The sequence below is a fragment of the Pygocentrus nattereri genome, chromosome 20, assembly GCF_015220715.1.
Source record: "Pygocentrus nattereri isolate fPygNat1 chromosome 20, fPygNat1.pri, whole genome shotgun sequence".
In the NCBI taxonomy this organism is placed as follows: domain Eukaryota; kingdom Metazoa; phylum Chordata; class Actinopteri; order Characiformes; family Serrasalmidae; genus Pygocentrus; species Pygocentrus nattereri.
Window position 1 is genome coordinate 25,558,462 of NC_051230.1, and position 23,294 is coordinate 25,581,755.

At 39.2% G+C, this 23,294-nt stretch overlaps 1 protein-coding gene across 1 annotated transcript in view; it reads left to right on the top strand.

Annotated features, from left to right (window-relative positions):
• The first annotated feature begins 6,077 nt into the window (after window positions 1–6,077).
• Window positions 6,078–23,294, top strand: part of LOC108437415 (zinc finger protein 239-like) — a 29,640-nt gene continuing 12,423 nt past the window's right edge. Inside the window, exons 1-4 of the mRNA XM_037531646.1 lie at window positions 6,078–6,184; window positions 6,919–7,002; window positions 12,405–13,499; window positions 21,446–22,337. Of these exons, the coding sequence (XP_037387543.1) occupies window positions 12,551–13,499; window positions 21,446–22,337 (1,841 nt within the window). The 5' untranslated portion in view covers window positions 6,078–6,184; window positions 6,919–7,002; window positions 12,405–12,550. The remainder of the gene's footprint in view (window positions 6,185–6,918; window positions 7,003–12,404; window positions 13,500–21,445; window positions 22,338–23,294) is intronic.

Below are 23,294 nucleotides of genomic sequence, written 5' to 3' on the forward strand. Positions count from 1 at the left end.
CAAGTCAAAATGAGGCTAAGTATTGTGTGTGGCCTCCACGTGCCTGTATGACCTCCCTACAACGCCTAGGCATGCTCCTGATGAGATGGATGGTCTCCTGAGGGATCTCCTCCCAGACCTGGACTAAAGCATCCGCCAACTCCTGGACAGTCTATGGTGCAACGTGGATGGAGCGAGACATGATATCCCAGATGTGCTCAATCGGACTCAAGTCTGGGGAACGGGCGGCCAGTCCATAGCTTCAATGCCTTCATCTTGCAGGAACTGCTGACACACTCCAGCCACATGAGGTCTAGCATTGTCCTGCATTAGGAGGAACCCAGGGCCAACCGCACCAGCATATGGTCTCACAAGGGGTCTGAGGATCTCATCTCGGTACCTAATGGCAGTCAGGCTACCTCTGGCGAGCACATGGAAGGCTGTGCGGCCCTCCAAAGCAATGCCACCACACACCATTACTGACCGACTGCCAAACCGGTCATGCTGAAGGATGTTGCAGGCAGCAGATCGCTCTCCACGGCGTCTCCAGACTGTGTCACGTCTGTCACATGTGCTCAGTGTGAACCTGCTTTCATCTGTGAAGAACACAGGGCGCCAGTGGCGAATTTGCCAATTCTGGTGTTCTCTGGCAAATGCCAAGCGTCCTGCACGGTGTTGGGGTGTGAGCACAACCCCCACCTGTGGACGTTGGGCCCTCATACCATCCTCATGGAGTCGGTTTCTAACAGTTTATGCTGACACATGCACATTTGTGGCCTGCTGGAGGTCATTTTGCAGGGCTCTGGCAGTGCTCCTCCTGTTCTTCCTTGCACAAAGGCGGAGGTAGCGGTCCTGCTGCTGGGTTGTTGCCCTCCTACGGCCTCCTCCACGTCTCCTGGTGTACTGGCCTGTCTCCTGGTAGCGCCTCCAACCTCTGCACAGTACGCTGACAGACACAGCAAACCTTGCCACAGCTCGCGTTGATGTGCCATCCTGGATGAGCTGCACTACCTGAGCCACTTGTGTGGGTTGTAGAGTCCGTCTCATTCTACCACGAGTGTGAAAGCACCACCAACATTCAAAAGTGACCAAAACATCAGCCAGAAAGCAGAAAGGTACTGAGAAGTGGTCTGGTTTTTTGTACATTCTTACGGTCCTGTTAAAACTTTGTCTTTACCGAAATTCTGTAAAGCTGCTTTGTGACAACATAAAAAGCGTTATTGATTTGATGGTCCCCACCTGCAGAACCACTCCTTTATTGAGTGTGTCTTGCTAATTGCCAATAATTTCCACCTGTTGTCTATTCCATTTGCACAACAGCATGTGAAATTGATTGTCAATCAGTGTTGCTTCCTAAGTGGACAGTTACCTATATTTTTGGAGTGTTCTTGTTGAAGACAGTTATGAATGAGCTATGACCTTGATCACTGCAACAGGAAAGCTTTTGCTGTGCTGGGCAGAAATGAACAGCTTTGTAATTGTGACACAGTAGTAGGTTTTTTCTTTTAGTTAAGCCTGTTGTGTGTAGATATGTGACATCTATTTTATTTATTTATTTTATTTATTATTTTAAAGGTCAAGAATTATAAATAAATGAATGAAAGTGGCTGCTTGGCCACTTGACCTGAAACTTTGCATGCTGCATCCATGGGCTAATGTATACATCATCTGTTAAGGACAACTCAATCACTGGACAGATATGTCTGCCATTGGCGAATAAGCTTTCAAAAGGCATTTGGAGGGTGTAGCATTGGCCAATCCTAAAAATAATTACATCATGTGTCCATATAGGCCATCTCTAATAGCCTACAAACATGGCTGTAACTAGCTATGAGGACACTGAGGTCTGGTCCTCAGTAGTTTCAAAAGGGTTTTCATTTTCCTCTATTTATGAAAGTAGAAACAGCACCGTTATGACAATACAGTCTACTCAGAGGCGCAGCCACAGTATCACAGGCTAACACAATCAAAATGGGGACAGAATATGTGTTATGTTGCATTCTGGGATAATTAATTATTTTTTGTTTTCTGTGAGTGCTGTAACTGTGTTATGGCCAATCAAAATCTGCCAAGCTCTGCGTTATTTTCTAAACCCTCTAATCACTGCTTAGCATAGTGATAATGACCCTCAGCTGTGTGGGGCGAAATTAAATCAGTTTGTAAATATAACTTGATCAGTTTGTAAATATAACATGCATTTTCAACTGAAAATAAACATATAAATAAATAGTTAAATGACTATTTAAATCAACATAACAAGGTAGGAGTCAAATCAGTTTCTGGAACAGCAGTTTATATACAAATGGAGGAAGGCACAAATGAAAAAAAGGTGCATAACTGTTATGGAGGGGTAAAAAGGAGCCATCATCATGTTTAAAATAAAAACAAAAGGAGAAGCTTACGGTTGGTGTAACACTCGGCACTTAGATAATTCACAATAAAATGTAGGACACATTTCTGTAAAGTGGACCTCACTAAAATTTGGATCCTATTTATGGTCCCGCCTATAAAGGTTGACTTCAATTGGCCATGATTTGGCACTTTTGAGCATAAACAAGAATCAAACCCTTTCAATGTTATCATAGATCAAAATAAATCAGTTCTCATCATTGCTTACACTGAGAATCGCATTGATCAAACAGGTCTTTTAAAATTCTGCAAAGTTTTTCTTCAGGCTTTTCAAACTAGTCTGTGGATATTAAGACAATTGTTTTAATGTTGATCTTAAAACAATCTGTGGAGTCTGCAGGTAAATAAATATCCAAAAAACCTTGACACTATTGCAAAGAATGGCCATGAGACATCAATGAGTCTGGTCGGCCTGGCTTTTTCTGATTTAGGGTGGCTATATATTCTTTAGGTTTTATGTGATTGTGATAAATCTTGGTAAAAATGTACATTACCATTTTCTGAGGAAGCATGCAAAAGTTTTATTTAAATTTACAATACTTAATCTAGTGCAAAATTATTAAAATATCATTATATTCTAATGTGATTGAAATAAAGATAAGATAATGGTTTCAAATTACACATCTCATTAACATCTAAAACATTGCAATTATATGTATGTTCCGCAATTGCACAGAAAATGTGGAAATTTGACTTAAACCCAGGCTGGCCACATAATCAGTAACGGTAATATCTTCTCTGGCCAGTAGAAGGCAAAACTCTCCTACACAGAGTTTTGGCCCGGATGCTGTAATTATAAAATATTGTATGTTTGTATCTATTCTCAACACTTTACTGTGAGAGCTACTTGACGTTCTCCTGCAAAATGTTTGTGGTCATGCTTTTTTTCTTCAAGCTGTCACATCAAAATAAGTAAGATTTTAAATCAAACAAAACTAGTGAAGTTGTCTAATTTGTAAAACAGTAAAACTGTCCATGGATAAATATATTGACGAATGAAGAAAAAAATTGGGCTCCAGCAGAAAAGGCACTTTTCTCATCCAGGGCAAAAGGGCAGGTGCTTGAGTACCACTAGGGGTCTATCTGAGCACGTGCCTGCGTACGGATCACCCCTCACTGTTCGGTACGCACGTGAGCTGCAGATCAATTGCCAAAAAAAAGACTCTCTCTCGTGCTCTCAATTTCAAAGTAGCTTTATTGGCATGACTGTTCTGAGTGCAATGTTGCCAAAGCATATAAATTTCAACTCAAAGTGAAACATACTCAGACGTAGAATTAAAAAAAATATATAGAACTACTAGTAATAATGATAAACGTCTTATTTAAATAAAAGCAACAGTATTAAAATAAATAAAGTAAATCAATAGAACGACAGCATATATTAAAAAATACAAAAATAGACAGTGTATTTAACCTGTATACACTGAGGGTTTGGGCGGGTCAGTGAGGTTGCGGTGTGAAGTGTGCTACTTACTGTCCCTCAGGCAGTGACATGTTTTGCTTTTTCGGACTCCTCTCTCGCGCTTTCTTCCGCCGTCCGTTTTTCATGATGTTAATGTCACATTTTTTATGTTTTTAAGGATGTTTTGTTTTCATTCACTATTGGAAAAAAGTTATCAAAACTTCTATGATTATCAAAAAGACCGGGGTATTCCTGGCTTGATAAACTGATCATCATTGACTTTCACCTGGACAAAGGCATGCTTCAGCACCTCGTCACATGACTGAGGGAGACATGGACCCCCTTTTGGCGTTGGCCCCAGAGGAGCAGCCTTTCGACCCCCCTTGCCCCAGAGTAGCCTCTAAAGCTGCACATGTCCCATCCCTTGTAGTATTGCAGGAGCTGTCCTCTACCAAATTTCTCCGAGAATCATGTAATCATGTGACTTCCAGCTTTACACATCATCCAACACCCTTTTTTCACATTTGGGCTTTGTAATAATCTAACATTTCACTAGCATAACATTTTTTTGCGATATTAGCGTGTTTTTTATTTTTCCATTCAGGTTTTTTAAATACATTTAGAAAATTCTCAAAAAACAACTACTGTAATGCTTACATTTAGAGGCTACTCTGGGCTACTCTGAGGCTACTCAATGCTTACTTAATGCTGTTAAATCATAGTAAAATCATTCATTATACAGAATTGGAAAGCATTTAACTGGTCATTGTACATACCGTGAACAGCCTGAGACGCAGCTTGTCCAAATACATTGCAAAACGTATGAAAATAAGTGTTTTTGGTGATTATGGGGTAAAAGAAACATGAATGAACAAGGATTTACGAAACAAAACAAGGAATGTGCTTATTAAGTGTTCTGAAAATAACAGGATTGTTTGATAAAATTTAGATAAGTTCTCCTTCTTCTTCTTCTTATTATTATTATTATTATGATTACTAATAGATAATTCTCCCATTCTATCACAGCCTTGTATTAGTAACCAGTGGTGGACAGTAATCCATTAATCCAAGTTTATTATGCATCTGTACTTTACTGAAGTTTTTCCATTTTGGGTTACTTTTTAATTTCACTCCACTACATTTCAAAGTTATCTTTCTTTTTACTCCACTACATTATGTGAAATCTGTCGTTCCTTTTGGTTTATGTGTGCATAAAAACATAACGTCAAAACAAAAGAAGTGTGAAGCAGGAATAACAATCAGGGCACAGCGCGCTTTGTTTTGAGCTTGTTTTGACATGATGGACATACTGAATCACTGCAAGCACACAGTTCAACGTCAGTGTCAATAGACCACAATATAGACATATGTAAACACATGCAGTTGTGACTGGCATGTGTCTTTTTTCTGACTTTATAGAAACTATTTCATTTTATAGTAAATTCGTTTTGGCTAGTTTATGTTTATGAGCAGAGACCTACATATGTAATATGGTAAAGGAAAACTCATTTGTGAACCATGTGTTTAATGCAAGTTTTATTCAACTTAAACTTGTAATGAAGTTGCAAATAAATCTTAAACTGAAACTTTGCTTGTTTGCAAAAAGTGAAACTTGCCTACAGTGTTTTGTGCTTATGATAATTTTAATAGACATCAGCATCACTAATTAATGACATTCTAATAAAAATAAAAATGATTTAATAAAGCAAGGGTCTTGTTACAAAAAGGATAATAGGACATTAGAAGCCATAAGACTCTTAAATTGCAATTAGACGTCACTGCAATGGCACTTTTTGTCCACTTATTTATCTCTGCTGCTGTACTGAATCAGTGCCTCCACTATATCACCCCTAACACGTCACTTTATACATATCACTCATACATCACCAGTGTTAAGATGTACACCTTCTACCTTCTACCTCGTACTCATGCTGCTGTTATTTGCACCTTTTATTTGCACCTTCTATTTATTGTTTTATGTTACTTTTGGGAGTTAACTGGGACCGTGAGTACAGTGTTTCGTTCTTTTACTTTCGTTACTTAAGTACATTCGAAGGCAAATACTGTTGTACTTTTACTCAAGTGGAGGTCTAAAGGGAGAAACTTCTACAAATAATATTTTACCTTGGGTATCTCTACTTTAACTCAAGTACATTCTTTGTGTACTTCGTCCAGCACTGTCAGTAACCACATATTCCCAGTCCCCTGATATTGGTGCTACACGCTCCAAGCCAGTAAGTGGCGGTATTGTAACACATAACTGGTTTGCTAACCGCCAAAACAACCCAGAAAAAGAAGAACGTGGAGAAGCAGAAGATTGTGTGGTGGTCAGCCGTCCATGCCTCCGCGGTTATACAGTGTTGATGGAGGAACAGAAACAAGTGCTGAACGAAGGTAGCGCTCATTGTTCTTCATTCACTCTGAGACAAACAGCTGGAGACACATCTGAGTTCTGAAAATGAGATTTGATGGTGTAAAATAGATACAGAAGAAGCTTCATTCAAACTTGGCGGGGTAATCCCTGGAAAAAAAAAGACACAGAAAACTTTCTTCGCAGTGTAAAGGATCCGAAACGGTTTAACAGGTGGCCGATGGCTGATTCTAAATGCACTTGATGGTTTCCTAAATGGATGTGGTGTTTTATGGGAAACTGTTGCTCTGTTGGAAACCAAAAAGCCTCTTTTTCCGCAGGTATGTGAGCGGCTGTGCCAGATTATTTGGTTGATAATGTTTTCCTAGTTAAGTTTGGCAGACGTAACGCAGTTTGTTTCTGATTTATTTGCCAAGTTAGTTCCAAAGTCACAAAAGACATTAAACACATGTCCTTTAGATCAAGACTGTGATTCTCTGCTTGGCCCGTGTGCTTCTTTTCTTTTGTGTGCTAATGTTATAAAGTCAGCTTTTTCATTGTTGATAACACAGCTTTTGGTGTAAACATTGCCAGGAAAGCTGCAGAGATAAGTCACGTTAACTTTATCTGCTCCACTGTCACAATGTCCAAAGGAGAGGTCATTCCATATTAGACATTCCAATAGTTCCAATACATGCAAACATATTGACTGATGCCAGTGTTGTCTAGGGTAAGTATAATTGTACAGTGGTGATGAGAAATTATTTGTTTGTTCTAGAACAATAGGAATGACCAGAGGCTGACGCCAGTCCTTGGTCTAAAAAGTGTAACGAGGTGTGACCAGGCAGACCAGAGGCTCTGGGTAAGTGAATGGGAGTAAACTGAGCAAATTCCTGAGTACCCTGAACACTGCTGTTTTGTGGACATTGTAATATAACAATTCATCTGTCCTTTTGTCCATCATATGTCCATTTAAAAAAAAAACTATGGTGTGTCTAAAATGAAAAAACACCTCCAAACAGCAAAAGATTAATCGCTGTAGAAAAGTATTTAATGAAGTATGGTGGTTCCATGGTGTAATGGTCAGGACTCCCCCTATATTAGCCATGCTTCAACAACTCTTTCCCATACCTTCATGGTGCGGCTCATCAACTTTATACCTCTGTAGTTAATGCAGCTCTGCACATCACCCTTGTTCTTAAAAATGGGGACCAGTACACTGCTTCTCCACTCATCAGGCATCCTCTCACTCTCCAGGATTTTGTTAAACAACCTGGTTAAAAAGTCCACTGCCTTCTCTCCTAAACATCTCCATACCTCCACAGGTATGTCATCTGGACCAACTGCCTTTCCATTCTTCATCCTTTTTAAAGCACCCCCACTTCCACCTCACTAATTCTCTGCACTTCCTGATCCACTATCTCTCCCCCGTTGTCCTCCTCTCTCTCTCGTTTTCCTCATTCATTAGTTCTTCATAGTACTCCTTCCATCTACTCAACACTCTCTGTTCACTCAGTAGTACATTTCCCTCTCTATCTTTATCAGCCCAACCTGCTGTACATCCTTTCCAGCTCTATCTCTCTGTTTAGCCAAGCAATACATGTCCTTTACTCCTTCTTTAGTAAAGTCTACAGCTCATCATAGGCCTGAGCCTTTGCCTTTGCCACCATTCTTTTCGCTATGCGACTAGCCTCACTGTACTCCTGCCTACTTCCTTCATCTCTCTGGTTATCCCATTTTTTCTTAGCTGCCTTCTTCTTCTGAATACTCTCCTGGACTTCCTCATTCCACCACCAACTTTCCTTGTCTTCTTTCCTCTGACCAGACGAAACACCCAACACATTCTTGCCGGTTTCTCTCACCACCTTAGCTTTAGTTTCCCAGTCCTCAGGTAGCTCCTCACTGCCCCCAAATGCCTGTTGAATTTTTCCCTGAACTGCCTGCAACCATCCTCCTCCTTCAGCTTCCACCATCTAATCTTTGGCTCTGTCTTCACTCTTCACAAAGTCTTCTTTGTTTCTAATCTCATTCTACAGACAACCACCCTATGCTGCCTTGCTACACTTTCCCCTGGCACCACTTTGCAATCTCCAATCTCCTTTAGGTGGCATCTCCTGATGATATGAGGATATAATCCACCTGTTTGCACCTCCCTCCACTCTTGAATGTCACCCTGAGTTCTTCCCTCTTCTGAAAATATGTGTTAACCACAGCCATTTCCATTCTCTTTGCAAAATCTACAACCATCTGACCTTCCGTATTTCACACCATACTTACCCAGCACCTCTTCATCCCCTCTGTTCCCTTCACCAACATGTCCATTGAAGTCTGAACCAATCACTAATCTCTCCTCTCTAGGGACACCATCTACCACTTCATCCATCTTACTCCAAAATTCCTCTTTCTCCTCTAACTGACAACCAACCTGTGGTGCATATGAACTGACCACATTCAAAACTACACCATCAACCTCCAACTTCAGGCTCATGATCCTGTCTGACACTCTCTTTACATCCAGAACACTTTTCCCAAGCTGTTCCTTTAGGATTATCCCTACTCCATTTCTCTTCCTCTCTACGCCATGATAGAACAGTTTGAATCCAACTCCAATGTTCCTGGCCTTGCTTCCTTTCCATCTGGTCATCCAGACATTGTCCCTATGCTCAGAGTCCCTCCTCTAACCCGCCTTCCTCCTCTCCTCTTTGATGGTCTTCGACCTACAGTAGTCCAATTTCCACCGGCACCCTGCTGGTCAACAGCACCGGAGGCGGTCGTTGTTAACCCGGGCCTTGACCGATCCGCCGGATGCCCTTCCTGACGCAACCCTCACCATTTATCCGGGCTTGGGACCGGCACCAGAAGTACACAAAGCCCCTAATGGCTGGTTTCCCTGGTGGTACATTTCTGAGGGTTGTTAATGTCTGGGTAGGTGTTGCTGGTCAATGGATTGTAGATTAACAGCTGGTAGGAGTGTCCAAGGTGATTGTTTGAGGTCTGTTTAAAGGGGGTGTGGTGTATGAGAGCTGTTCAAGAGCTTGGGGGCTTAGGTCAGATGTTCCCAGTTCCCACATCTAGTTCAAATCATCAGCTGAATCCTAGGTAAAAGAAAACCTGAATTGTATATAGTGTGGGGTCTCCAGGACTGGGATTGAGATCATCTAGTCTGGTTACAGACCCTGAAAACTGATGGTCTTTGATCTTTCACTCTCTCCCCAGACAGTTGGAGTGTGAATAGAGCATAATAGGGCAGGTAGTCATAATCATGACGAAGTAATTCTTCTTGCAGACCTTTGTGGTAACAGTATGTCAGTGATTGACACCAATTAATTTGTATGTAAATCTTGTCGGTTGAGTTAAAAAGATGCATTTAAAGTAGTCAGTATTTCCATTTCCATGACAACAGCACAGTGTTGGGATTTGAATGGAAAAACGGAATAATTGTTCACACTTAGGCATTAAAAGACTAATAGGCTTTATATATATATATATATATATATATATGCGTGTGTGTGTGTGTGTGTGTGTCCGTGTGTCCAGCTAACTTAATTTTTAATGTAACCTCTCACAGTTATTAAGTTAGTGTAATTACTTGTGCTGACTGTTATGATTCAAACTGACCATGATCATTTTTCACAGCCTTTACATTTTAGAATCTGCAGCAAAATGAAAGTCTATGTGCTTCATATTCATTGTTAATGTCAATATGTTAATGTGTGCACCATGCACACTAGGCATCTAAATATACACATATTTCAGGTTTGAATCAATTGTCACTTCTAAATAAATAAAAATGGATTTATATGGACTTGAAGGTGATTTATAAGACACAGATACAGAAATTCTGGAGTTTTAAATTCAGGAATTGATTTTCAACAGCGAATTTGACAAATTTTTGCTAATGATAAAGTGCATTAAACTATGTGCGTGCTTTTATGTTAATTAATGTTGGATAATTACCAATAATTTAACTCTAATATTAATGCCAGATTAGATACATCTACATATATTCCAAATCAACACCTCAGACAACAGATTAATCAGAATAAGAATCAGGCTTTATTAACCAAGTGTATTGTACATAGTGTATAATACAATTGACTTCAGTTACACAGTAACGGAGTACGCAGTAACAGAAGGATTTCAAGTTTGGACTTTTTAACGGCATCAAATGCAAACTAGAACGTTTTCCATGGATACTTGGCAGAAACAGAAAACATGAGTTCATACAGCTTTAGCTTCTGGAAAGAGATCTCACTTTGCAAAATTACAAAATGCTTATCTCAGGATATCATAGTTAACTGTACGGTAAATATTTTTTTCATTCATAAGCTGAGCTTCAGAATCAACTCAGAAAGAGTAAATGTGTTGTTACACTATGCTATGTTAAAGTCCACCTGTTACAGTGGTGACTTCTGTGCATGCTGCTGTGAATTTGAAAGAAGTGTGTGGTTGTGGGTGCTTTTTTTTTTTTTTTTTTTTTTTGTGTTATGGGAGTTTGAATGGGTTATGTGAGTGGGGATATGAGAGTGATGCCTCTGCTCTGGTTCTTCGGAAATTCTTGAGAGCCTTCTCTCTCTGTTTCTAATGCCCTAAAACATCTTGGTGTCACTGTTTGCCCATTGTGTGAGAAACAATGTATATTTATTTGAACTTGAAGACCTTTCACCCTTTTGCTTTGTGCTGTGTCACATGTAGAACTACATTTCCAAAACCAAATCAAACCATGTTATGGATATCCAAGCCGAGTATTATGTAACTCAAAGTTTTACCTCTTGAATATGGTGGTGAAACTCACTCATTCTCCTTACACTTTTCCAAAGTGGGGCACCCTGCACAATGTCACAGTTTACCCGTTTTATTATTAAGTGTGCACAAGTTATTTTTAATTCATTTTAAAATTTATATTTTTGAATTTGCTAAATTAAATATATTAAAAACTTAGTTCAGTTAGTTCGTGATTGTAGCTTAAGGTTTTTTTTTTTCATTCTACCACAGCACTTGATTGCACAATGTTTTATCCAAGTGTAGTAAGTAGGCAGGAGTACTGTGAGGCTAGTTGCATAGCAAAAAGAATAGTGGCAAAGGCTCAGGCCTATGATGAGCTGTATGAGAGGCTGGACAGTAAAGGAGTAAAGGACTTGAATCATTTGGCTAAACAGAGACATAGAGCTGGAAAGGATGTACAGCAGGTTAGGCTGATAAAGGATAGAGAGGGAAATCTACTAGTGAGCGAACAGAGAACAGAGAGGAATGAAGGTCAGTAGAGATAAGACGGAATACATGTGTGTGAAATGAGAGGGAGGCAGGTGGAAAGGTGAAGATGCAAGGAGTAGAGGTCGTAAAGGTGGGTGACTTCAAATATCTTGGGTCAACCATCCAGAGCAATGGACAGTGCAAAAAAGAGGTGAGGAAGAGGGTGCAGGCAGGATGGAATGGGTGGAGACAGATGTCAGGGCTGATGTGTGACAGAAGGATAGCAGCAAGAGTGAAAGGGAAGGTTTACAAGACAGTAGTGCGTCCTGCCATGATGTATGGTTTGGAGACTGTGGCTCTGTCTAAAAGACAGGAGGCTGAGCTGGAGGTGGTGGAGATGAAGATGCTGAGATTTTCGTTGGGAGTGACAAGGCTGGACAAGATTAGAAATGAGCAGATCATGTTTGTGCAACAACACTGCAAAATAGACCATTACACCTGTACAATATATTGTTTTCATGCCAGCCAAAACTTCCTGCAGGTCTTTGGCTGTAATATGGGGGTTTGGCTTGTATACCTGACCAGTCTACCAGCAAGTATTTTCAGAGATATTTCTTCTAGATCTTTCATTCACTTCAATAGTTGTCCTCAGTGTTTGTTTATTAATGCCATTTTAGACAGCGAAAATAATAAGCAACAGTCTTCTCAGTCTTCTCGTGCTTTGTTAGGGTCAATTATCTTTAGTTATCTTCAGATCCTCAGTCAGCGGCTTAGATGAGCCTATGGCAGTGAAATATAATAATAAAATAATCATTTTTGCCATCGAGAAATCCAGCACAGAATTTCTAATATTGGCATGACACCAACTACAGAATGACTACACAACTTAAGTGCTCTGAATGTCTGGTTGAATAGTTTGAGTGATTAAGTGATTGGTTTTCCACATCAGATGTAAGATTATTCTTTTTACTTTTTGCTATGTGATGTAAGTGGGACATTCGTAATTTACATTTACTACATTTGTTGAATTTCACATTAACTTCGAATTTTCTTTTTCCTTTTCTTTTCCAGAAATGAATGAGATCCTGTTTCAGTTCTTCTCCTGCCCCCAGCGTCCACTTCCCTACAGTACTCTGTAAACCTACATATACTTCCATAAATATATAAGGACATTCCAGTTAGGGGACTGTTAAGCTACTGAAACGGACTACATAAGCATGTCATCTGATACCCTTCACATGAACACATCTCACAGACAAACACAGAAACATAGCATGAAGAGAACTCACTATTGCTTGGAGTGTGGGAAAAGTTTTGATCGACAGAGTCATCTTAATATACACCAGCGTATTCACACAGGAGAGAAACCGTATCACTGTTCGGAGTGTGGGAAAAGTTTCACTCAAAAGTGTACTCTCCAAAAACACCAGGTCATTCACACAGGAGAAAAGCTGTATCACTGCTCAGAATGTGGTAAGAAGTTTAATCGACAGAGTACTCTTCAAACCCACCAGCGCATTCATACAGGAGTTAAACCATATCACTGCTCAGAGTGTGGGAAGAGTTTTAGTCTACGGAGTACTCTCCAAAAACACCAGCGCTTTCACACAGGAGAGAAGCCGTATTTCTGTTCAGACTGTGGGAAGGGTTTTACTCAACAGAGTAATCTCCTACAACATCAGCGCATTCACACAGGAGAGAAGCCATATTACTGCTCAGTATGTGGGAAGAGTTTTACTGTACAGAGTCATCTCCAAACACACCAGCGCATTCACACAGGAGTTAAACCATATTGCTGCTCAGTATGTGGGAAGAGTTTTACTGTACATAGTAATCTCCAACAACACCAGCTCATCCACACAGGAGAGAAGCCATATCACTGCACAGAGTGTGGAAAGGGTTTTACTCAACAGGGTGCTTTCCTAAGACACCAGCGCATTCACACAGGAGAAAAGCCGTATCACTGCTCAGAGTGTTGGAAGAGTTTTACCATGCAGAGTTCTTTCCAACGACATCAGCGCATTCACACAGGAGAAAAGCCATACCATTGCTCAGAGTGTGGGAAGAGTTTCACTATACAGAGTAATCTCCAACAACATTTGCGCATTCACACAGGAGAGAAGCCATATTACTGCTTAGAGTGTGGACAGAGCTTTAGGCATTCAAGTGCTGCGAAGACACACAAATGCACTAACAGCATTGGTGGAAATGGGCAGTAATGAGAGTAATCTTAACACCAGAACTGGCCTTCCTGGGGCCCTATGCAAAATTATGTAAAGGGGCCCTTCTTCCTTACTCATGAGCCATGTAAATCACTTGCATTTGCCACACAGTCAAACCTGATACCCCCATGCTCCCACTAAAATCCTCCCTTCTTTAAAACCATTCATGTCATCTGTCAGTATAAAAATAAGCAGGCTTATACAGAACAGAATCAGATATGTATAGATATATATAAATAGACAATACTGTTATTCAATTTAGCAGCTCCCAACTAATCAACATTTTATGATCAGTATGTGATCAATAATCAATGTCAGCTCATTTGGTAATTTATAGAGCCCTACACAATGTGTGTAGTGAGCATATAGAGCTGACCAGCTTTGCTTAAAATGCCAGGAGTCTCGAGGAAACTGTGCCTTCATCCCAGATTTAAAAAAAAAAATGCTTTTAAAGCACATTTTGTTTTACCCTGCGTCTAAACACAGTGCATACAATTAAATATAATTTCCTGTGCTGAAGTTCTGTGCTCTCTCTCTCTCTCTCTCTCTCTCTCTCTCTCTCTCTCTCTCTCTCTCTCTCTCTCTCTCTCTCTCTCTCTCTCTCTCTCTCTCTCTCTCTCTCTCTCTCTCTCTCTCTCTCTCTCATATTCTACTACAAGCATTGTTAATGTCCACAAGAACTTGGTGTCCCTAAAACCTTGCCAGTTGACCTGGTATAGGGCAGAAAAATGCTGGTCTATGAATTCTATAAGGTTTCTACTTTGCCTTGGGAGGATCTGCTGTACCCCCACCCCGAATGGACAGGATGTACTTTTTGGGAGACATAGTCCAGAAACCCTGAAAGCTACTGTTTTTGTACCAATCCTGAAAATCAACTGTGTGACGCCCTCTTACTGGTTGTCCAAATAGAAGAAGAAGACAAGAGAAAATGCTCTAAACACCTATCCAAGCAGCTTGCATTTGAGGATACCCAATAAGTCTTACAATTGGCAAATGACATGGCTGCATGCACGGTCAGAGAGGACAGATCATCAGACAGAGGACAGCAATCCAATTACACTTTAAATTCTTTTGTTTGTGTTTATATATTCTCTGTGTTGTGTATTTCATACTCAGAGCAGTATAACACCACACAATTATCTATTGACTGGCTCTGTGTAGCAGCTGTGATTGAATGCAGGAGTATTAGGGGTGTGCTTTTAAGCTAATGTTGTGGTAGACTCAGTGCATCAATAGTCAACATCAGATTTTAATAATGTTGATAGGAATAAGCTTTCCATTTTCCAATTTCCATTTTCTGTTCATTTTCTCCATTCCTTCTTGATTCTTTTAAACTCTTCCGGGGTATGAGAGAAGCAATAGGAAGAGATGGGAAGGACAGGAACAAAAGTTTCTGAATGCAGCCCTTGTGGTATTGTTTCATGTTGGGATTTTATGATTATATGATTATAAAAGGCTTTTTAGGTGATCTAGTTTCCAGTAAAGTATAGTTTAGAATCTGAAAGGCTCTGCAGTTTGTTACTGTTTAAGTGTGTTTTTGGCTGAAAAAAAACTTTATTGTGAGTCAAAATAATTAGATTACTGAACTAATGTAATTGGGATTGCCCTACTGCCCAGTCACAGTAAACATTATATTCACAGCCTGCAAACTGCATGGGCCAAACTAACTGATGTCTGTGTAGTACATGTCAACAATAAAAACATTAACAACAATTTTGATATTTTTTACTAATTTTATTATAAGATTTATGTTTTGATATTTTACAGTTAAATTTAAACAATTAAATACTCATCCAAACACAAAGGCAGTCAGAGAGACAGATCAATGTCAAGCTGCTTTTTGTGATAAACTGACAGAATAGAAGTCTGTGATGATGAAGCATCACCTGGAAGGTGAGCCCGAGGAGCTAATGGATCTTTGCTAAAGCATTTTTAAGTAAGTTGCACTCCAGACACTGTAAGTTTGCAGTTTTTTTTAAACAATCAGTCCGAACAATGATATGAAAATTGCAGCAATAGTTTTTGTGAGTGACTGTCTGGTGTCTCTTGTAACTCATTATTCACATTCAGGCAAAAAAAAGCGGTTCCAAGTTGTCTGCAACAAGCATGCACACTACAGTAGATTTTCTATAAATGAGTATAACTTATCCCCATGACCCGGAAGGATATGTGGTTTTGATGATGATGGCGTGTGTGTGAGAGAGTGTGACTTATGGAACAGTGAATAGAATAAAAAAAAAAATCCTGGTTTAAGTGAAATACTTTACACTGATTGACCCAGGTTTGTTACAAGATAATCTTAGAAAGCCATGAGTTTGAACTTTTCATTTCTTTAATGTGAGTCATCGTTACATCTTATCAAAGGTATATAACAGAGAACAAAGAAGAAATATGTACTGTAAAGCAACAGTAGATTAAATAATAACAGAAATTTGCTGCCCACATTTCCAAGTTTTAACCACAAGATGGTGAATGCTGTGCAGGGTCTGCTGATGTTTGCAGCAATAGCAGAACTACATTAAATGTACGTTTATTAATTTAAGTACAGTCAGTAAAATACACAGACATTCAGCTTTTAAATTTGTAAGTTGCTCTTGTTATGAGCTAAATTGTTGACTTATCTTTGAACTGCATAGTGCCTGTAATGTACTCTGAGCCACTGTAGATGAAAACTGTACGTTTTACAGAGTGTACGTTGAACAAGTCTGTTCCAAATGTTTACATGATGTTGGTGTCAGCAGTCTTTAAGGAAGACTGCATGGCTGACAGGGTCTAAACTCGCAAAGATGCCATGTCATAAAGGAGGAGAGGCATATGTGCGATGTTGCTATATTAGGGGATATGTTTTTACTCACACCACATTAATTGAGTATCTGGGGTTTTGACATATATGGCCTGCACTGGCAGACTAATACAAATGTTAAAGCTCTCCCCATTTACTAATTTCACAGTTTCCCCATGAAATAGGAGGATGGAAGACAAGACATGGAAACCTCAACATGACAGCATTTTTGGGAGAGTGTATTTCAACTCTGTTTCCAAGAAAGTTGAGACAAAATTTATATAAAAACAGAATGCAATTATGCCCATTTTGAATTTGATGCCAGCAACATGTTTCAAAAAAGTTGGGACAGTTGCAACAAACGAGTGGTAGAGTTGTGTGATGCAAAAAAAAAAAAAAACACTTGGTGGAACATCTCAGAACTAATTAGGTTAATTGGCAACAGATATGTAACATGGTCAGATATGAAAAGAGCATCCCATGAAAGCAGGGCCAGCAAAACCACGTTGGTGAGCAGGCATTTGCCCCAACACTTTTCAAAGTACTGTGGTGACGCCCTAGCACTTTTTGAGTTCAGGACCCGCACATTAAAACCTATGCTAATATGCAGTCTTACCACAAGTACAGACATCACTAATAGCTTGGCCTTATTAAATTTACATTCATACATTTAGTTGATATTATAATTAAGCTGATAATACAATATTGTTTTACTTTGTTTATTCACATTAATAAAACCAGATAAAGCATTTTTCAGATAGAGACACTACAAATCTGCACAAAGACTTTCCAAAACATTTTTACAAAATCACAGTGGCAAAATATTTATTTATTACATTTGAATAAAGCACGACTTTGGGGTTTACATCCTAAAAGGAGCAGTTTGGATTAAGAACTTTTTTCAACTTACTAATGCATTAGTTGATATTAAACTTCCTTTGTTATGTTAGACACTAAAAATCTGAGGTAAAGTCTAGATTTTCTTTGAGTTCAGATGCTTTATGTTCTAATGGGTTAATAAAATATAACACAAGGAACCGAGACAATATCTCTGAAATAACTAAAGAATGCCTTTTTTATTTTTAATCTAAAGGAGAAGCATATTTGACCAATTGGGAAAAAAAGACAATTAGAACCATTAGGATTAAAACTTGCTTTATAATGGGGATTGGCTTAGTGGTTACCATTAGGGCACCCTTAGATTCCATTAGGAATCCAATAAATGTATCTGATATCAGAACATATGTTAAACCATTAGGATCTTTTACACTGTGATATCAACCCATCGGGAAAACACAAACTACCATAATGACTACTGGACACTACCAGAAACCAGCAGAAACTTTTAATGGTTACTATATATATTTTTATTCAGCAGGAATGTCCTGGTGAAAGGAATTAAGTTGACCTACCTTATTGAAAAAAGACCATTAGAACCATTAGGATATTATGCTTAACAATGGGAATTGGCTTAAATGGTTACCAGAACACCTTTAGATCCCATTAGAAAATCATCACATACATCTGGAATCGGTCCCAGAATACCATAACCATTAGAATCCTTTACGATGACTTCAACCCACCAAGAAAACGCAGAATAACATCAATGACTATTTGTCGCCACCAGGAACCAACGGGAACTTTTAATGGTTTCTATCAGTTTTTTTTTCGCTTTTATTAATTATTATTACCCCAAGAGGGGTTGCATGCAAAACAACATAATTCCATTGGTGTCAATGGCATTCCATACCGTAGTTAAATTATAAACCTTTATTGTCAAATAACTCGCTCGGCGAACGCGAATACGGGTGGGATTTAAAAAGACGACTGTTCCGCCTGTTTCCGTGACCGCGTGGTTCCATCGTGAAGCCGCTTCAGGCCAGTGGGTGCGCTAATTCTGTAACTATAACTTTCTCCAACTGCACTAAAGCGGAGAAGCAGAAGGTTGGGTTGTGGTCAGCAGTCCGCGCTCATAAAGTAATGTTGGACGAACAGAAACGAGCTGAACTGTTGAAGGTAGGAAGCTGTCCGACACTTTAACATTCACTGTTCTTCATTCGCTCTGAGACAAACAGCTGGAGACACGCATGAGTTTTGAAAATCAGCTTCATTCAAACCAGAGCTGAGTAATGTGAGCTGCTGCGCCAGAATATTTGGTTGGTAGTGTTTTCATAGTTGACCGAAGACATTAAACACAAGCCCTTTAGATCAAGACTGTGATTCTCTGCACTTCTCTTCTTTTGTGTGCTAATGTTATAAAGTCATTTTTCCATTGTTGTTAACACACCTTTTGATGTAAACATTGTAAGAAAGGCTGTAGAGATAAGTCATCTGCTTCGTTGTCAGTTTGTGAACACAAAAACAGATCTTATTGACCATTCACTTAGAAAAACAAAGCAAAAAGCTCAATCAATATTAGACATTTAGCTGTAGTACATGCAGAAATACTGGCTGAAATATGCTGATTTTATTCAAGGTGGAAACGTGCATTTGTGATGAAAAAATTGTTCTACAAAAAATGTATTACCAGAGACCCTCCCCCAGCAGGAGATGGCAATCCTTGGTCGAAAAGGTGTAACGGGATGTCAGCAGTGAGACAAGTAAATGGAGTACCATAAACAAACTACTGTTTTGTGGATTTTAGATTATAATATCCATCCATCCATCCATCCATTTTCTAAGCCGCTTCTCCGTCAGGGTCACGGAGGGGTGCTGGAGCCTATCCCAGCAGTCTTCGGGCGGAAGGCAGGATACACCCTGGACAGGTCGCCAGTACATCGCAGGGCAGACAGACAGACACAGACAGTCTAGATTATAATAATCTAATAATATTGTAATATATATAATATTATAATAACTTTAGATTATAATACTCTGTTGTCGCCCATCCTTAATATGTTTTCAATCACTCGAGCTGTGATGTGTCTAATATGAACAAAACCAGTAGAGACCAGTTACAAGTATTAGGAACTTATTTAGTATTAGGAACTTATCCTAATGAATACATAATTTTCTGCAAATTTATAAGACCAACAGACATTACCATTACTTGTGTACACTTTAAGTGGCTACGTACATTTAAAGTATATCAAATAACAAAAGCACAAGTGTCTAAATACTTGTTTCATTCCCTGTATTTATAGTTGGCTAACTAACATCAGCTAGATAAGTAATGTAGCCCAAGTAACTTTGATATTTAATTTCCTAGCAACTCCAAAGATTATGATATTGGCTGATCAAGGAACTGCAGTCTTTTAAACTACATGTTTAAAAAATAACACTTGGCATTAAATTATTAAATGTACACAATCCCCTGTGTAATCAATTACAGTCCTCTACTCAATAAAGAGAAAATGTAAACAAAGCAGCAGCAACATACAGGTGGGAATCTAGGCCTTTGGGATTGTAATACCCCAACCCTTATGAATAAACATTCTTATTTGACAAATAAAACAGAGAAATACAAAACAACACAATTTGCATGTCGTTCTTTGAATGATTATGAACTTACAATAATTGTAACCTTAAATATGAAAGTTTAAATAGAAGATTACCGATTTTCTGAATTCAAGATATTAAAAAATAAAATATTAAGACGTTTGGGCACAGTCTGTTAGTCCATTGAAGATTATAGTCAAAGAGTTAGTTTTTTTAGGCATTTGAAATGTTGTTTGTGCAACAACACTGCTCAGTAGGCCAGTGCACTACTGTTCCTGTGCCAGGCAAATCTGCAGCTCTTTAGCAGTAATCTGGGGGGTTTGTATTGCATAGCTTAACAGTCTACAAGCAGTTTTAAGGGATATTTAGGGAGCTTTCCTTGATTTTAGCTTTTTGAAGTCAGTAACTTTTGTTTCTGAATGGTATTTGAGACGGTGAAAATCATATGCAGTGTCACAGTTGGTCCCTCCCAGTCCTGTCCATGTGCGTTTGTTTTGGTTTTCTAGTCCTGCCCCCTCATTTCATGACTCCACCCCTGATTGTCTCCACCTGTGTTTGCACCTGTCCCTTGTTACCCTTATGTATTTAAGCCCTGTGTTTTCCCTGGTCTGGTTACCAGAATCTCTGTATGTGTTGTTGGTGTTATATGCTGTGTTGGTTGTACTGGTATTGTTTGTTTGATTCTGATTTATGTCATTTTTGGTCCCCGATCTATCCGTGTTGGCTCATTGACCCTTGGCTGTCTCGACCCTGATTTTGGATTTGCCCTTAATAAATCTTGCTTATCTCAGCACGTGCATCCGCCTCCTCACTCCACGTTACATGCAGAAAGTATTCATATATCTTTTTATAGAGATATAAAAAAAGGTTATAGGTCTTCTCTTGCTTTGTAAGAGTCTGTTGTCTTTAGTTTCAGATTCTCAGTCAGCTGTTTAGATGAGCCTGTGGCTGTGAAGTATAAGCACCATAAGAGACTTGAAGGATTACATAATTTACTATGCTCTGGAATTGTCTATACTTGACTTGAAGTACTAAGACCTTACAAAAAAGAAAAAATGTTGCAAATGCATTATTTCAGCAGAGGATCCAGTGACATTCAGTGTAAAAATATACATTGCTATGTATATTTTCCTAGGATATGAAATATTCTATTTATTTTTGCAATAGAGAAATCCACCTTAGAGATTCTAATATTGGCATGCCACCAATGACAGCACTTCAGTGCTCTGAATGTCTACTCAAATAGTTTACTGAGTCTTTTTCACATCAGATGGAAGTTTATTCTTTCCTTCCACTTATTGCCACATCATGTAAGTGGGGCAATCATTTTGAACAGACTGTTTGTTGAATTTCACATTGACAGAATTTCTTTTTGCTTCTTTTTCCACAGAATTTGATCCTGGTTCAGTTCTTCCCCTGCCCCTAGGGTGTACTTCTCTACACTGCTCCGTAAACCTACATATGCTTGAGTAAACACATCAGGACATTCGAGTTAGGGGAAAGTTAAGCTGCTGAAACAAAAGAAATAAAGACTATGGTTTCTGGAAGAAGTTGTATTGAGCAAATGTCATCTGGTACCCTTCACATGAACACATCTCACAGACAAACACAGAAAGAAAGTAAAAAGAAATCTCACAACTGCTCAGAATGTGGAAAGAGTTTTGATCGAGAAAGTCATCTCAAAATACACCAGCGCATTCACACAGGAGAGAAGCCATATCACTGCTCAGAGTGTGGGAACTGTTTTACTCTGAAGTGTACTCTCCTAAAACACCAGCGCATTCACACAGGAGAGAAGCCGTATTGCTGCTCAGAATGTGGGAAGAGGTTTAATCGACAGAGTACACTCCAAACCCACCAGCACATTCATACAGGAGTTAAACCATATCACTGCTCAGAGTGTGGGAAGAATTTCAGTCTACAGAGTTCTCTCCGAAAACACCAGCGATTTCACACAGGAGAGAAGCCGTATTTCTGTTCAGAGTGTGGGAAGAGTTTTCCTCAACTGAGTTCTCTTCAGCAACATTGGCACATTCACACAGGAGAGAAACCGTATCACTGCTCAGAGTGTGGAAAGAGTTTTATTGGACAGAGTCATCTCCGGGAACACCTGCGCATTCACACAGGAGTGAAGCCCTATTACTGCTCAGTATGTGGTAGGAGTTTTACTATACAAAGTAATCTTCAACAACACCAGCTCATTCACACAGGAGAGAAGCCATATCACTGCACAGAGTGTGGGAAGAGTTTTACTCAACAAGGTTCTTTCCAAAGACATCGGCGCATTCACACAGGAGAAAAGCCGTATCACTGCTCAGTATGTGGGAAGAGTTTTACCCAACAGAGTTCTTTCCAAAGACATCAGCGCATTCATACAGGAGAGAAGCCATATAACTGCTCAGAGTGTGGGAAGAGTTTTACTATAAAGAGTAATCTCAAACAACATCAGCGTATTCACACAGAAGAGAAGCCGTATCACTGCTCAGAGTGTGGAAAGAGTTTCAGACAGTCAAATTCTGTGAAGACACACAAATGCACTGAGAGCAGTGTTAGAAGTGGGCAGTAATGAGTGTAACCTCAACACTAGAACTGGTCCTGACCTCCCTGGGGCCTCGGGGGTGCAACAGACCACTCCTACCTAACCCATGAGTTAGTAAACTAATAATTGCCAATTAGTAAAATTCGTAATTGCCACCATTTGCATTTGCCACAGTTACAATCCTCCTTCCTTTGCTCTGTCTGTTGGTCTAAGAATAACTAGACCTACACAGAACAATACATAAACAATGTTTAAAATGATATATAATAGTATTATTAATTTTATTAGTTGCATCAGGCCCATTCAAGCTGGCTTCCCCACATTACTTTTATACGTTTTCAAATATTAAACACCATTTGTACAGTGGTGTCCAATCTTATCCGCAAAGGACTGCTCTTGCTGCAGATTTTTATTCCGACAAAGCAGGACATCACATGATTATTTGTTTGACATCTAAGCCATTGCTTATACCGGTGGAATCAGGTGTGCTTCTGCTTGTTTGGAATTAAAACTTGAAGCCACACTGACCTTTGCAAATAAGATTGGACACCCCTGATTTATACTACAGGCTTGGCTGAATGTTGGATCTTTATTAATTACCAAGACATGTGCATCCATATTGCCGAGCTAACCAAAAAATGCAGTATTAATCATTAGTCAGTGTTAATCATTGCTTTCCATTTTGCTTTAGTCCAGATTTGTAAACTAAACCTTAACTGAAAAACTAGAAAATCACAGTCTTATTTAAAATTATGTGCACCTACAAGGAGTGTGACATCATACTCGTATATTATCTGCTCACTACAGTGGTTGTTTCTGCAAAGTGCACGTTTCCTTTCATGCATGGCATATGAACACATGTTTACTAGTCAAATGGTTATCTTTTCCAAGCTACAGTTTGTTACCACTGTTTCAGTTGGCATTCATAACAATGTAATAATGGTTGTTTTTGTTTTTGTTTTGTTTTTTTACTTTTTTTT